This window comes from Sebastes fasciatus, chromosome 3 (assembly GCF_043250625.1).
Source record: "Sebastes fasciatus isolate fSebFas1 chromosome 3, fSebFas1.pri, whole genome shotgun sequence".
In the NCBI taxonomy this organism is placed as follows: domain Eukaryota; kingdom Metazoa; phylum Chordata; class Actinopteri; order Perciformes; family Sebastidae; genus Sebastes; species Sebastes fasciatus.
In genome coordinates this window covers 30,305,072-30,322,696 of record NC_133797.1, presented here as the reverse complement: position 1 = coordinate 30,322,696, position 17,625 = coordinate 30,305,072, and the positions used below count along the sequence as shown (strand labels likewise).

Below are 17,625 nucleotides of genomic sequence, written 5' to 3'. Positions count from 1 at the left end.
TTGGCATTTTGGCCGTCGCCATCTAGATTTTTTGCAACCAGAAGTGACACGAGAGGGTGGAGCTAAGTACAACCAAAAGCTGACATTTTTAGACGACCAAAATGTTACAATCAACTTAAATAAAATACACTGTGAAAGGGTTGAACTTGTAACACGAAAACACGGACAACTCCCAGACCGGGACAACGCCATGGTAGCGACCTGTCAATCACAAGGTAGCCACGCCCTAAAGCACACCCTGCTTTATGGTCTATTTGATTCTAAATGGGACCATAATTTACTAAATGAACATCATGCTGTATTGAAGAAGACTTGAAACTAGCGATTGAGACCATAAACTTATGTTTACAATGTTTACTGAGGTAATAAATCAAGTGAGAAGTAGGGTCATTTTCTCTTAGACTTCTATACAGTCAGATTTCTTTTTGCAACCAGAGGAGTCGCCCCCTGCTGGCTGTTAGAAAGAATGCAAGTTTAAGGCACTTCAGCATTGACTTCACATCTCAGACCTGGAGGTTGCCCACTTGGTTGAACTCTACAAATTACAGAAACACTATTTTAATGCAGTTGTGTCTAATGCAGACGTTTTACATTATGGGAAATGTAGGATCCAGCATCGTAGCTTGACCCATAGGGACTAAAAGTCAGAACCTCTGTGGGTTTCATTTTTACTATTCTTTTAAAAATCTATCTCTCACAACTACTCTACCTTTATAAATATGCAATACTAAATATCGCCCCTATAGTAAAACAATACTGCCCAGCAGGAACATCATTCTGGGTATAACTATATGTTTTTTTGAGTGTCGTGTAACTATTTCTTTATGTCTTAAGTACGTCTGATGAGCAGCAGTGCAACAATATCACATGAAGATGATCCTTTGTTGGGAATTGACCTAATATTTTCAACTTGGTGAACTGGTTTACAGTTTATTTGTATTATTTGGTATCAATGGAAGAGGATTTGGAGCAAATACATCCATAGGAAGCTGTTTGAAGTAATATTAAATAGAGATCTCGTACTATCCCGCATATTATGATGATGTGTTGGCTTCCCTGTGAGTGAGCCTGCTGGTGTTTTTTATACTACTCTTCTCCTGAGCCAGTGCAGGATGGAGAAGTCAATTGTATTCACATGCATGGCCCAAAATCACAGCTCTCAAATTTGCCTCAAAGGGCTTTACAATCCGCACAGCGGACTACACCCTCTATCATTACATCCTCGATTCACTGGAGATACTTTACATGTTTTGAGACATTTATCGCCTTTATTAGTAAGTTGGTAGCAGACAGATGATTATAAGGTCCCCGGCTGGACTTGAACCGGGGTTATCCGCGCCCTTAAGCCACCTGAACCCCACTATTCTTGTATATTTTGTCCCATAATCCCATGATTTTACTGGACATCAAGACTGTAATGTCCCACTAAGATGCAGAGAGAAAACTCATACACACACACACTCAGATATTCCTCAAAGCGAGAAGGAGCCTGCTGACCTACATGGACAAATTCAAGTCCTTAACACACACACACACACACAAACACACAGACACTCTCGCTCTCAGTGAATGTTTTGTATAGTTGTGTGAAGGCATTATTCCCTCCTCCTCCTCTCTTTATTATTATGTCCTGAAACCTTTCGATGAATAAAAGCACAGTTTTTGCGGGGTCGTTTATAGAAGCCGACTGTGCATACACGCCCTCCTCACCACAGGTATCTGCAGAGAAGAAGACTCTCCCTCCTCCCTCTCTCTCTCTCTATCTCTCTCTCTCTCTCCCCCTCTTTCTCAGATAAGAGTAAATGAAATGGTTCCTTTCACCCTTCCTATCTGGGCCAGGGCATGAAATACGCCTTGCTTTGTAAAGAGATGGAGAGGAATGACTTGTGACCTACAAAAACCTCCAGATAACTATTTATTCACTTATCTGTGTATTTACTGTTGGCATTAGACGTTCAGACTCTCACCATTCTTGGGGTTCGGGTTATGGGGATTATGTGTTTGAAATTTATTTTTTCCGAGCCTATAAATACTGATAGGGACAAACGCAATAACTTGCACATTCTATAAAGGCATTTGTTTATCGGCCACTGTAGCATAATTCTCTCAATAAGTAGCATTTTAAAGACTATATGCCATGTTTTTTACTCATCCATAGTATAGGCAAGAAACGGTGCTGGCTTAGACTCAATTTGATCTTGCAGTTTTTATCATCATAACAGGAAAATTGCCTTGCATTTTGGGGAGGAATCTATTCCCTTTCTTGTGGACAGACGCCTAAAAAGTGTATTTTTTTTTAATACCAGGACTGATGTTCCCTTACAGCTGTGTGAGTTTAAAGACAGAGGTCCAGCAATTCATCACACTGACCAAACAAATTAACCACTTGCTCCCAAAAAATTCAATCAGCATTGGCCTGGCTCTGGAGGTTTTGTTGCAAATGAGATACATAGATTCTGCCAAATGAGGAGGGGGGGTCTTGGCTTTTAAAGGTCTTTCTGTAAAAAGCTGAAGCTACAGTCTCTAGAGAAGGAGGGGGGAAAGTGTTGGCAGAGGCAGCAGCTTCATTTTCATCCCAGGGAGAAACCGAATCAGAGAGGGACAGAGACAGAGACAGCCAGGGGACCAGGGGTCATTATGCAGCCCTGTTGTATTTTATTTATTTACCCTTTATAGGAGCTGACTTAAAAGCCCAGCACCTCCTTAAATGTTTGATTGATTCACTGTTTCCGGGAGGAGAAAATACAGAGATAAAGCAGAATATATTGGAGCTCCCCCATCCAGAAAATAAAGTCCATTAGTCTCTCTCTCTCTCTCTCTCTTTTTCTCTCTCCTCCTTCATCTCTCATCTGCCTCTTCACGGCCTGACGACTCAAAAATAAAGCAAAATAGAGAGAAATAGCAACAAAACGCCACCGGTTTTCTCTCTCTCTCTCTCTCTTTCTGTGTCTCTGAAAAAAAAAGAAAGAAAACGGTTGAACTAGAAATTACTTTTGGCTGAAAACCTGTTTGGAAAGTTGCCCTGGAGAATACAGATGAAGCACATTTCCTTGAGCAAACAGTGAATAGATGTGTGAGATGTGCCAGGCAGGCGGTTTGGACGTATAGTGTTATTTCTCTCCTGAAAGGTGGAATAATTAATATTCTGTCGGTGAAGTGTGAGTCAGGGAATATTATAATAATATTATATATATTTATAAATATTTTTCTCGTATCAAAAGAAGTCAGTTTTACAGAGATTTCTGTGAGAAAAACTATGATTTGATTAAAAAAAAAGACTTGAATGACAGTATAAATTAAACTTCTGCTGTTTTTTTTACTTTCGTTTTACTCAGTGGTCAGGATAAAGTGTGATTCAAATGAGATTTATATATTTATTTTTTTTCATATAGAAAACTGTGGTTTCTGCTGTTTTTTACATTTTTTTCCCCCATTTTCTTTAACTCATGACTCGATCACCAAGGTATAGGCCACAGTCTCTCAGCCTACTTAGTATTCAGCATGCCAACATTACCATCACAATACGTGATTATGAAATTCAGCTCATTATCATCACAATTACCTGGTATGGATTTTTTTAAATCATCACTGCTTTATATATCGTTGCTTATATGTTTCAAAACACCAAAAGTTTGCAAAGTTAAAACCAAGTATAACCAAGTGACATGAACCATAAAATATTTACTTTTTCTTTTATTGTCAACATAGAAGACTGTTACACCCAAAAACGGACATAACGAATGTGAACTCAAAAATAAAGTAACTTTTTTTTCGATTCTGAGATTATTTGGGCCAATTACAGCCAATCTTTGGAGTTGATTATAACTGAACGTCATATTAAATCACTCTGTTTCCTCATTCACAACATCTCTTACTAAAAGGCAGGAAAGGGGTATTCCAAATAGGCTCTATATACCTACACAAATATACTATGAACTGTGCTTATCTTTGACCTATTAAAATCTATTATTGCTTGGTACTTTTTCCTCATTCGCCCACCATATAGAGAACCGTTTGTTTCGATTCCACTTATATATATATATATATATATATATATATATATATATATATATATATAAGTGGAAATAACTGCCAGCTTATAGGGTGAGCACACACAGTCACACACAAAGTGCGCAGGTTTTGACTGAATCACTTAATGACCTATGTAAAAAATAATAATACAAAAACAGTAACCTAAAACAAAAAAAAACTCAGTAGACTATTATAACACACATATGCTACAGAAAAGACTCCTGATGGTGTGAACTTTAAGTATTTTACACACATACATACGCACACTTACAGCGCGCGCACACACACACACATACATACAAAGTGCGCAGGTTTTGACTGTATTACTTAATGACCTTTGTAAAAAATAATAATAATAAATAATAATAATAATAATAATAATAAAAAACAGTAGCCTAAACAAAAAAAAACTTTAAACTTTAAAATCAGTAGACTATTATAACCCACATATGCTCCAGAGAAGACTCCTGACTGGTGAACTTTAAGTATTTTACACACATACACACGCACACTTTCAGCGCACACACACACACACACACACACATTCAACAACATTTCCACGCGTCACAGTCGATTCCTCCAGAGTCTCTCTCTCTCTCTCTCTCTCTCTCTCTCTACCTTTGACATTTTTTAGGTGTAATCGTTTTAAAGCGTCTCCAGGCTTTGACATATATAACTTTAGCTGCGCTCTTACCGGCAGCACCTTCGCTTCATTGGCTCTGTGAAACTGCGAGGAAGAGGAAACATGATTCGTTCTAGTTTCTTTTTTTCTTTTTTTCTTTATATACGTGTGTGTGTGTGTGTGTGTGTGCAGCTTTTCTTTTTTTTTATCCTGCAGGATAACGCACCGTGGGAACCTCTGTCAGTCACATAACACGGCTTCAAATACATATATATATTAATATATATAATGCATAATCTATTACACGCTGAACTGCTTGTATAGGACGTTTTATTCAGCTTTTACGCGCAAAGGGCAAAATACCAGGTGCAGGTTGCGAATATGAGTATTACAATTTTTTCTTTTATAAAAGTATTCGTGCATTCAAAATAAATAATTAAGCTTCTTGAAAGTACACGTAAAGTTGAATTATTTCCTATTATTTGGGCAAATTACAGACAATCTTTTGGAGTTGATTACAACTGAACATATGATTTCAGATATTAAATGTGGGACTTTAGTTATAGCTGTATAAACAATATGACATTATCAGAATGAGAATCAGAATCAGAATCGTGTTTATTGCCAGGTGTAAGGGGTATATACTAGGAATTTGCTTTGGTGTTGTTGGTGCAAGTTAAACAGTATAATAACAAAATAATAGATAAAAACGTTAGAATAAAATAAGAATAAAAAAATTTAAATTCTACCAATATACAATATACAAAATAATCTTATAATAAGTAATAATATAAAATTATTGTCTCGTTATCTCAGTGTTTTTGTGCTAGAAAACTGAAATATTTTCATTTATTATTGATATCAACACTTGTGCAGGTTTGAAATAATAAAATACAATGCCATGTGAAGGATGATAGCTAGTATTTGGGGAAAGAAAGAAAAACAAAGCAGAGCCCGCCATGTCACGACTGAATGAACCCCCTCCTCCTTCATATAGCCTCTATATACCCTACATGTCCCCAAGCACCTGCTCATGCTGCTGCTGCTGCTGCTGAAGTGTCCTTGAGCAACACACTGCTGCTGCATGCTGTGAGGCTGAACCTGTGTGAGCTCTTTCTGACCTGCTGGGCAGTAAAGGAGAATTTCCCTGCAGGGGATCAACAGAGTCTCACCTTGTTATTATTATAGTGTGTGTCTGTCTAACCTGGTTATTGTGTGCTAGAAACACTGTTACTGTTTGTGGATCAAGTTCAGCTTTTAGTCATGCTTTGTTACCCCCCTCTCTCTCTCTCTCTCTCTCTCTCTCTCTCTCTCTCTCTCTCTCTCTCTCTCTCTTTCTGACCCCTGCACCTCCTCTTCCATCCAAAGGCAGCAAACAGTTTCACACACAAGGCAACCAACAAATACAACACAAATGTAGGCCTGCATACACTGCATTTCACCATTCAATCAATTCAATCACCACGTCCCAAATTAGTCCAATTTTACTCACCTGCTTGATAAAATACTGCAATGAACAAGACATAAAAATCAAAGAGTATGGATAAATAGCAAATTCACAAACGATGAAAAAATAGCACTAAAAATAATATAATTTGGGCCTAAACTTTTGCATGTATCCAGATTTTTTAAACACTGTAAAAAAAATATCCATGACTTAAGAAGTCATTAAGTGGTGCAACCAACTAAATGTACACTATAAACATATGTGCTAATATATGAAGATTTACTTGCACAACAAATTTCCAAAAGTTTCATCATAGGCTGTTTCTCGAGATTTGAAACATATCTTAAATTAATGCAGATCAAATAAATATCAAAATGTTATTTGCAAAAAAGCTTTCCATTAGCGAAATGGTGCAGACTTTTTGATGTCCTTTCAGTAAGAAACGAGGATTTAAGATGTTTTTTTGCAGCAAATTTCCAAAGTTTCATCATAGGCTGTTTCTCGAGATTTGAAACAAATCTTAAATGAATGCAGATCAAATACATATCATATTGCAAAAAAAGCTTTCCATTAGCGAAATGCTGCAGACTTGTTTATGTTCTTTCAGTAAGAAAAGAGGATTTGCAGTGTATGGTGCAGCTGGAGACGCCACTATACTCTACTGTTATTATTGCATATAGGCTTTGCACACAGAGTTGTATAGGTGTGGGGGTTGTTTCAGATGGGATCATGCAGATGGGGTGAAATAAACGTGTAAACTTACGGTGCATTGCTGCAAACGGGTCGTGCTTACAATGAATCTCCATCATGAAGCTGGAGGGCTGCAGGGTCTTAAAAATGACACCGGACGCAGCGCTTCAGTTCAGCCACTTTACTGACACACCGTGACCTCCAATAAATGGAACCAGTTCCCTTCAAAAGAGGATTTTTTTTTTCTTCCTTATTCAATTAAAAAAAAAAAAAAGAAAAGATTTTTAATTGGTTGACACCGGTTGTTCTTCACTCAAACTAATAAAAAAAATGTTAAAAATATAGAAAATAGGGTCTGTTCTGGCGTCTCCAAAACCAGAGGAGGGAGAAGACGACAGCAGCAGATCTCATTCCCTCAGCTGCTCGCCTCAGTCCATGAAAACAGATTCAAACTTTTTGCAAAAAAATAAATAAATAAAAAATATGGAGAGCAAAACAAAGTATAGCCTCCCTTCTTTTCTCTCTCTCCTCCTCGGTCCGCTGGCCGTGACCCCTGAACTGAGACTTAATAGCCGATGGAGGGGGGTCTGAACTTTCTCCTTTCAGTCTGTTAAAAATATTTAAAATTCAGAAAAAAAAAATTCAAAAAATAAAAAATATATTCTTTACAGATCCAGGGTTATAATTTTCTTTCCAGGTGTATTTGCTGCACAGAAATCGTCCTCGGCATGCAGTCTCACATTAACACTTGGTAATCTCCCATCAATAAAGCGAGTAAAGTGAGAGCGGATGAGTGCTCACATCTTGAAGTCTCATATCCACCGTGGTGCCAAAAACAAAAAAAAACAAAAAAGAAAGAAAAATACAGAAAATGTTTGCAGCAGGAAAATAAAAAAACCTCTGGTGTGCGTAAAAAGCTGCAGATGCTGACTGAGAGTTGTTATCCTGTGTTAGAATAAACGAAAAAGGCAGCTCTTGGTCACTCTACTGTCTCTTCCCACCTCTCTGTGTTTGCAGGACTCGCTGAGCAAACGGAGCTTATGTGTGACTTTGGAGACGCATTTCTCCAAATTTGGAAAAGAAAATGTCCAAAATTCAAACGGTATAGTTGTTTTCTCTGCACTCACACCAGAAAACGCCACAAATGTCTGCAGGTGTAAATAAGTAGCTTGCAGGATTCTTTAACTACACTGATGGGAGAAGCTGCATGCGCCCGAGCGTCCACGGTGGCGCACGCCGCGGTTTCAGGACCTGCTCTCGTGCGGACAGCGCCCGCGTTCCAGAACCCCTGGAACCCTAACCTACACGCGCCGGCCCAGCTGCACGTCACTCACAGCGGATCCGACCAATCAGAACGCGAGCGCTGCTTTACACGTCACCAGCCAACCTCCAGATAGAATGCCCGATTCTAGAACGCTGATTGGCTGCTGCGCATCCCGTGGGCCAATGACGCTTCACGTGTATTGTGCGTCCACCAATAGGGAGGCTCTGTGAAGCGACGCAGGAGTAAATGATCATATGTTTAATTTCAATTAACTGGAGTAAAAAAAACTTAATGCCTTTTATACCCATTTGCGCTCAATTTATTCATGTCAATATTAAATGGCTAATTAATTGAGTATTACTAAAAAAAATTAGGCTTAGTTGCAGCAAAGGCTTTATAAAAGAGGGAATGCTCAGGAACTTGAACAGGAAATTGTCCCCCTGTCTATGTTATATATGAAAAATCAGAGAGGGGGGTAAAAAAATACATGAAAGCAGAGATTTTAAAGGCCCACAGGATTTCAAGGAAACACATTTAAGTTGAAATTTCCCTCAAAAAAACTCCAGCTTTCTGCTAAGCAAGGCAGCTTCATTTGCATAGCACATTTCAGCAACAGGGGCAATTCAAAGTGCTTTACATAAACATTTAAGAACATTGTGACAAAGTGCAAAAAAAAACATTAAGACATAATTAAAACAGTTATAAAAACATTAAAGATTAGGAAATAAAAACAAGCTAAAAAAAGCTATAGGATAGAAGCTAAAATAGCTTGTAAAACAAGATCCAGGCCTAAATATATAGGGGTCACTGTATCTGAGATCTGAGATTTCATATGAACCATTCTATTTCTCTAACCCAGATGTTCAGCTAACCCAGATGTTCAACTCTAAATAAAGAGTAAAACTCAGCAACAGGGGCAATTCAAAGTGCTTTACATAAACATTTAAGAACATTGCGATATAAAAAGTGCAGAAGAACATTAAGACATAATTAAAACAGTTATAAAAACATTAAAGATTAGACGGATAAAAACAAGCTAAAAAAGCTAGGATAGAAGCTAAAGTAGAACATAACACACAAGAGTAAAAGCTGTAGTGCAGTATATAAGATCATATAAAAGAGGGAATGCTCAGGAACTTCAACAGGAATTGCCCCCCCCCCCCCCCCCCCTCCCTGTCTATGTTATAGGTATATATGAAAAATCAGAGGGTGGAAAAAAAATGCATGAAAGCAGGGAGGCAGATTTTAAAGGCCCACATAGCATTTTAAGGGAAACGCATTTAAGTTTCCCTCAAAAAACCTGCAGCTTTCTGCTCCTTCAACATCTCTGTAGGCCTACACGAGTGAGAGCTGTCAAGTGTTGTGAAAAACAATCGGTTGCTGAATAATTCCCCTTCCTTCAACACAATGTTATAAATCGTTAGCTTTGGGGAGAACTGAGAGAAAACATATGAAACATGCATTCCCACTCATTACCTAATTGATTGCAGATCCAGACTGATGTTTTTTTTTTTTTTTTAATGAAATGCAATTGGCGAGCTCTGCATTTACTCTCCAAACTGAGAGAGAGAGAGAGAGATTCATTACATGCTCGTCCCACCTGATTTGAGAGGGCATATCTAAGCCTCGCCCCTGTAATATTAAACACACAAATAGCCTAAAGCATGAGCCAAATTAAAAAGTGTTATTTCCCCCTTTTTTCCCTGTTTCTAGACATTTAATCATTCCAGCTCCTCGGTGTTTATCCTGCACACATAAAACCATTAAAAGCTATACAAGGAGGTACATAATCATGCATATAAATAATATCATTAAAGACACCTGTGATATCATTTAGGAAGCTGATCATTAAAGTGACTCACTAATGAACAACAACAATAACAAATATTCACCTTTTTTCTTATAGTTTTCAGGGTTTATCCTCAAAGGACGTGCATGTTTGATGTACCTCAAGGCAATGCATCTATCTGATACTGAAAAGGTCAATGTATGATATTATTGAGCCATTTCTGATTTTGTATTTGTAGATTTGCTTGCTTTGAATGATTTGGTTTATAGCCTCCTTTCATAACTTGCACTTACAGGTTGTCCTCATTAAAACAAAAACATTTCTTGTTTTTTATTCCAGTTATTGTTTTCTGTTTAAAATCAGAAAGTGGGAGGTTTTCTTTGGGTTTTTTTGCTCTCTGTGTGTGCAGGATGAACCACGAGGGGGCGTTCAACAGCTGTGTGCCCGTACGCGCACGCGCATGCACACACATACACACGCGCAAATACAAGATATATAGGAACTTTACAATCAGCACACTTGAACTTAAAGAGTCCTCAAAGCAGCACGAGGCCCTAAACTGACCCAAAATGTAAAACATGATCCAGGCCTACTGTATCTATGTGATTTCATATCAACCATTCTATATTTCTCTAACCCAGATGTTCATCTAACCCAGATGTTCAACTCTAAAATATGGTTTCGTAAAATCTTCATTGATTTCCCTGCTTTGTAATCCACTGACAGTGAAGTACACACTAATCCTCATTCATATTTCACATCTCTTTACTGCATGAATTAGGGGCCTCACACAAATCTGACAGACAGCTAAAAAAATCTCGTTGATTCTTTGTTTTTTAATCGAAAAAATAGACCAGAATACAGTTAAGAAATTGAAGCTTGTATATTTAGACTTCATCGTGCAATAAAGACCATGCATGCAAAGCCACATCACCATTTAGGCCACAAATGAACAAAAGGTGCAAAAAATATGGATTAGACACTGCTGCAGGGAAAAGGGGGGAAATCTGTTGGCTATTTTCTTTTTTTATATATGCATGTTACAATATTCAGCTTCTTGTTTTTACAATTTATATTTTTTTTGTATTTTTTTCTTTTCCTTTTTGCATTGTCAGACTATTTGGCTCCAAACAGGGACACAAAAAGCATCACGATATCATATTTTGCGTCTTTTTTTTTTTTTTCGTTTTCATTGTGCTCTTCTTCCCTCTGCAGCCAGACTCTGTTATTTTTTATTTATTGAGATATAAACACGAGCGCTTTCCTCAGACTGCAGCCGTCGCCCCTTGTCTCTCTCCGATTTGCAAATTAAATACATAAGCAATTAAAAAATCCAAACACAATCAATCATGTATACAAATTGTTGTTGCTTTAGGGTTGAAAATTTAGAGAAAACTTCCATCAGGGTAGGACGACTTTAATCCGGGGGTCCAAAAACCTATTACCATATTTCATTACCTCTCCAGTGTTGGAAATGGGAGGAAGAGGAGGAGGAGGAGGAGGAAGAGGAAGAGGAGGGTGTGTATACTTTTTTAAACATTAGTAAGAATGTGGCTGAGTTGTGATAATCATTTGGAGGCAAATTGGACGCAATGTTGTTGTTTAAATGTTCCCTTTCTTTCCTCTCCCTCCATCCACCATGAAGGCTTCGGCTGTTTTGCTTTTCTTTTCTTTTTTTTTTGCGCCCGAGCCTCGAAACGAAAAAGCAATGAAAAATTAATAGCGCATGTTAACTCCACCAGCTCGTTTATTACACGCCCGCTGATTGTAAACATAATGAGAAAGCTCCTCGTATCTCTTCTTAAGTTTTTCATTTGCTTATAAAATATAAAAAGTCATCATCACTAATAAATAAAATATATGGAGTGGAGAGAGAGTGAACCGTCTTGGACTCACAGGCCTGATGATCAAAACGGACCTATTTGTAATCATTTGGTTAGATGATAATGCGAGTAAAGACCAGTCTGTCATCTGTCAGAGGGAGTACAAGTAATATCAGACCAGGTCCTGTGTTAAGGGCACTTGAGGTCAAAATGAAAGTAGGCTATAAAGCCATGTGAGGTCATCCCCCTCTCTCTTTCTCTCTCTCCTCCCTCCTCTCTATACTCTCCTCAGTCCTCCATCGCTCTTCTGCAACATCTGGAACATTATTTGGCCTCTATACTTCACAGACTGTTTAGTACGCGTTTTGGTTTTGGTACTTTTAGGTGGAGAATCAAAAAATGTAATATGCAAAAAATATATAATGTATGAAACATAAATAGTCAGGAGGTGTGATACCAGGTACTGTTTGGTCATTAAGCTGCAGGGATGTATATATACACAAAAATGTTTTACTGAAGGTGACACAGTATATCCTCCTGGGAACCGAGTTAAAAAAAAGTGTCTTCCAATTACTTTTTTTTTGTGATTTCCTTCCTATTTAGGTTTAAAAGAAAATCTTAACAATTTAGGCTTGTTAAACTTAATTTTTTATTGTCCACTGTAGTGGACAAGAGGACTATTTCAGTGTGAAAAGACTAAATAAATGAACAGATTATGGCTGTAGAGTGATATTAAACCAAGAATACATTCAAATTGATAAAAAAAAAAAAACACACACACATGCCATATCACTGGAAAGCCTAGGATGTCCTCTTTACAATACAACAGGGGTTGATAGAGTAGGTCAAAAGAGTAAGAGGATATGCATGTGGACAAAATGTCCACTACAGAGGACACATGTCAATGGGCTGGGTCTCATGAGGATATATACGTGCACCAAAGCTGGAACCTAAATGGTGTCTCTCAGTGAGAATCTGACCATGTTTTAGTGCCAGGGAGTCAAATTTTGTCTATGTGGGGTTTTTATAGTTGGGGAAAAGATGGTATATATTTGGAATAAATCATAGAAGGGGTCGGGGATCAAATATTTCTAAAAGACCAGAACAGATAAGTGATCCATGTGTAATTTTTCTCATTAGTAAAATAATAATTTAGCCCCACTTGAGGTCAAAACGAAAGTAGGCTATAAAGCCATGTGAGGTCATCCCTCTCTTTCTTCTCTCCCCTCCCTCTCCTCTACACTCTCCTCAGTCCTCCATCATCATCATCATCCTCTTCTGCAACATCAGGAAGATTATTTGGCCTCTACTTCACACAGGCTATTTAGTACGCATTTTGGTAACGACTTTTAAAGTGGAGAATCAAAAACGTTTATATGCAAAAATATATAATGTATGAAGCATAAATAGTCAATGTCTGATATCAGGGTTTTGTACTGTTTGGTCATTAAGCTGCACGGACGCATATATACACAAAAAAGGGTTTGCTGAAGGTGACACAGGATATATATGTGCACCAAAAGCTGGAACCTAAATGGTGTCTCTCAGTGAGAATCTGACCATGCTTTTAGTGCCAGAGAGTCACATTTTGACTATGTGGGAGGGTTTATTGTTTGGGAAAGATGGTATATATTTGTAATAATGGTATATGTTTGGGCAATCAGCTTTTTCTGTTAAGGCTACAAATCAGAGGAACACCCTGCATGACGATATGAGGAGCATTTATCAGCATTTTCAAAACCAACTTAAAACGTCTGTTGAAAGCTGCTCAGCTCTGTACTCACTGATCTTTATTCCATGGTCTTCATGACTTGCTTTTACTTGACAAGCATACTTTGTGATGTGCTATTGTTGTGTGTAGCCGTGTATTGTGTGTTTTGTAGGTTCTTTCTTGTATTTCTGTAGTATGTTTCTTTGTTTTTTGACCTGACAAGGGACTACAGATGTGAATTATCTTAAAGCTATAATCTGGTACAGTGCATCAAATGGTGACATTTATGTGTTAAACTGTACATGGTCCCTTTTAAATAAAATAAAATAATAGAAGGGTCGAGGATCAAAAATTTCTATAAGACCAGTACTGATAAGTGACCCACGTCTAATTTTTCTCATTAGTAAAATAATAATTTAGCCCCATTTGTCCTCAGACAGGGCCTTTACGCACTTTTACGCACGGCCAACCTACAGGGCTGGAGGAGAAAGGGGGGTCCCATTAGATCCACGTTCATTCTCACAGACTCTCCTTTGTACCCAGAGCACGTCTCTTAAAGTGAGAGGAAATGGAGAGGCTGTAGGTATAGGCCCGGGGCCCTGAAGACTTTACACAGCAGCATGGGAGGGCCTCCTTTAAACTCTGATTTCCTCCGTGGTTAAAAGGTTATTATCCAATTGCTACAAATCCCATCGCTTTCACCGTTTACCAGGGGTAAGGCCCACTCCACAAAAGACTGCAAAGGGGGCATTATTTGTCTTACACACCATAGGCATTATTAGGCCTGGCACGAGCTAATTTATTTCTATTATGAGAGAACATGGAGCACACTTTCTTCTATATTGTGTGGAAAAACACTAAATAAGATAAGATAAGATAAGATAAGATAAGATAAGATAAGATGAACCTTTATTAATCCCCAGAGGGAAATTCAGGTGTCAAAGCAGCAACATCAGCAAACATCAGCAAACAGAGTGAAACACAGGAGAGGTAAAGGTATACAAAAATTATAAAAACAATAAATAGAGATATAAAAGATACAAAGTTAATGGGTGAACATAGTGTGTGCAGTCCATCAATAAATAAATGTAATATATGCATATGTGCAGTCTATAAAGTGGTATATAGGATGTATAGTGTAAAGTAAGTGTAAAGTGCGCCAGTGGTTAGAGTCCAAGATGGTTGCAGATAGTGCATGTTAAAAGGTAGATAGTGCATGTTTAAAGGTAGATAGTGCATGTTAAAAGGTAGATAGTGCATGTTAAAAGGTAGATCGTGCATTTTTAAAGAAAGATAGTGTATGTTTAAAGGCAGATAGTGCATGTTTGAAGGTAGATAGTGCATGTTTAAAGGTAGATAGTGCATGTTAAAAGATAGATAGTGCATGTTTAAAGGCAGATAGTGCATGTTAAAAGGCAGATAGTGCATGTTTAAAGTTCTTAAAAGTCCTAATAGTTCTCATATGTGGGTCAGCCTTGGTTGTGGAGCCTGATGGCTACCAGCATGAAGGACTGACCCAGGCGCTATGTGTTGTGCCGAGGGGGGATGAGTCTGTGGCTAAAGGTGCATCCTCATCTTGACAAATGCAGTCTGCAGCTCACTAAAAAAGAGTTGTTTCATGGCTATCTTAATGTATTTACTATGCATGCATTACCATATTCTTAGCAACAGGCATCACAAAAGCATTTTTTTTCCTGTTCTTTTCTGGAGAAGCCCATGCACTGCCCTTTTTGAGGGAGGATCACCTGCCCACCGGTTCTTAATGACAAACAACGTTTTATCAATGCAGACACAGCGGGCAGCAATATGAAATGATGTGATATCCATTGGGTGCCATAACAAGGTCGATGGCCTGATCCATTGCTGTACAAAGACCCTGCTGTTTTATGAATAGGCCTATACCAGATGAACCTGTTGAATATAGTAATGGAGACACGCATGATTATAGAGTCGAGCCCTGACTCCTTTATAGGTATTCTGGACTGAACCGGACTGCAACTTCTACTAAAACATGAACAAGCAAACTTTCAATCCTTCTCAAATGGTCAGAGTCCTCATAACACACATTTTCAAAAAATATCAGAATTTAATAAATATGTATCCCTGCTTGGATCATCCCTGCCAAACAAACAAACAAACACACACTCCACCACAGTCTTGCACAAATCCACAATGCTATTTATTATTATTAAAGACCAATCCAGGTATCAATGTAGCCCTCTCAGGTGATGGTGCACAGACCAACACGTGGCTCTAACCTGACACGCAATGTGGTGCAAACACACACCAACTAGTTCAGCCACTTCTGTTTCTCTGTACGAGCACACAGAGCCAAGAAATTGTAAATGAAGAAAATAATAATTATAAATTAAAATAAAAAATTAAAATTATATTTTAAATTAGCAAGAAATATAAATCTAAACTTAATTGCAAAAGTCTCCAGAAAAATTTTTCTTTGTTTTTTTAAAGTCTAAGAATTTTTTATAAGTCAGCAAAAAGTTTCCAGAGGACATTAAAAGTTTCATACAAAACTCACAAAGTCACAAATTTGACATAAAACATTAAAAATAAGGTTCCAGTTTTCCCTATTTTATTTGCCATACAGGACTACTTTTGAACACTTTGTAATACTTCTAATAAACCAGGACACCATTCAAAGCATTTATAATAACGTGCATTGCCACAAATAACTTCCACAACTTCTATTGAAAAGTTTTTTACATTAGCAAAAAGAAAATTAACTAACAAAACAACATCAACACGTGTTTCACTTATTAAAAAAAAAGACAAGTTCAACTCTTCATAAAAGGTTCCAGTTTCCCCTATTTTATTTGCCATACAGGACTACTTTTGAACACTTTGTAATACTTCTAATAAACCAGAACACCATACTACGTTCGAAAAAAGAAGCATTCCAATAATTGCCACAAATAACTTCCACAACTTCTATTGAAAAGTTTTACATTAGCAAAAAGAAAATTACCTGCACTTTGAATTTAGCATTTCTATAGCATTTCTAATGATTGCCACAAATAACTTCCACAACTTCTATTTAAAAGTTTCACATTAGCGAAAGGAAAATGAACTACAGTTTGTAATACTTCTAATAAACCAGGACACCATACAAACGTTCGAAAAAAAGAGGCATTCTAATAATTGCCACAAATAACTTCCACAACTTCTATTTAAAAGTTTTACATTAGTAAAAAAAAAAAGAAAATGAACTAACAAACAACATCAACACGTGTTTCACTTGTTAAAAAAAAAAAAAAAAGACAAGTTGAACTTTTGATAAAAGTGAAAGAAAGCTCGATGCGACCCTACCTGCTCTCCCAAGCCGCAGTGCAGGACTCCTGGGCCCCTGGTCCATGTGGAGGCGATGAGAGGAGGAAAAAAGGAAAAGAACAAAAACTTTTTTCCAGTGTCTCCCTCTCTCTCTTTTCCCCCCTCTCTCTCTCTCTCTCTCTGGCACTGTCTCCTTCTCTCCCTCTCTTTTTTTTTCTTTCCTACAGTACTTTTGGGTCGACTTGTAGGTTGAAATAATTCGACCCTTCCTCTCCCTATTGCACTCCCTGTTGCAAGTGTTCAGTCAGCTGCAACTAAACGCTTTAGGTGGAAAAAAAGGCTTCTTCGGGGGGGCGGGGGGAAGCGTGAAATGATCACACTCACGAGTAAAAGAGCCGCTCTCTCAATGTGCGCTCATGTCCTCCTGTCCTTTTTCCTGCACAAGCTTTGCACACATGTGTTAACGCACGCGCACGGCCAAGCATACACACACACAACGGGCAGGGCTCGCATCTGTTACCAAGTTCCACTTTACTAAACTTTCCCGCCCCAGTCTCTTTCTCTTTCTCTCCCCCTCTCTTTTATGTTAGATTCATTTCCTCGGTGACACTAGATAGCTATGTAGGCAGGTAAATGATGTGCGTAATGCCAGTGCAGGTTTTCTTCAACATGATAAAGTTGATTCTTAAAGCTTCAGTAGGCAGAACGTTTTTGGCATCATTGGGCAAAAATTTCATAATAACCTTTCAGCATATTGTAATTCAAGTGTTCTGAGAGAAAACTAGACTTCTGCACCTCCTCATGGCTCTGTTTTCAAACTTTAAAAATCTAGCCCGTGACGGGAGACTTTGACCAATCACAGGTCATTTCAGAGAGAGAGCGTTCCTATTGGCTGTGCTCCGGATGGTGGGCGGTGTTTGGTATTTCCTCAACTTATCTCAACATGGCTGCCGGGTCACAAA

General features: G+C 38.0%; 1 protein-coding gene across 4 annotated transcripts in view; it reads right to left on the bottom strand.

Annotated features, from left to right (window-relative positions):
- The window catches only part of pax5 (paired box 5), a 71,888-nt gene extending 54,428 nt beyond the window's left edge, over positions 1-17,460 (bottom strand). Inside the window, exon 1 of one of the 4 annotated variants that reach the window (XM_074630151.1) lies at positions 16,703-17,460. In XM_074630151.1, the coding sequence (XP_074486252.1) occupies positions 16,703-16,748 (46 nt within the window). In that variant the 5' untranslated portion in view covers positions 16,749-17,460. Of the gene's footprint in view, positions 1-6,864; positions 8,224-16,702 lie in introns of those variants that run through there. The other 3 variants (XM_074630153.1, XM_074630152.1, XM_074630154.1) reach the window with 3 other exon arrangements.
- Positions 17,461-17,625: the final 165 nt, after the last annotated feature.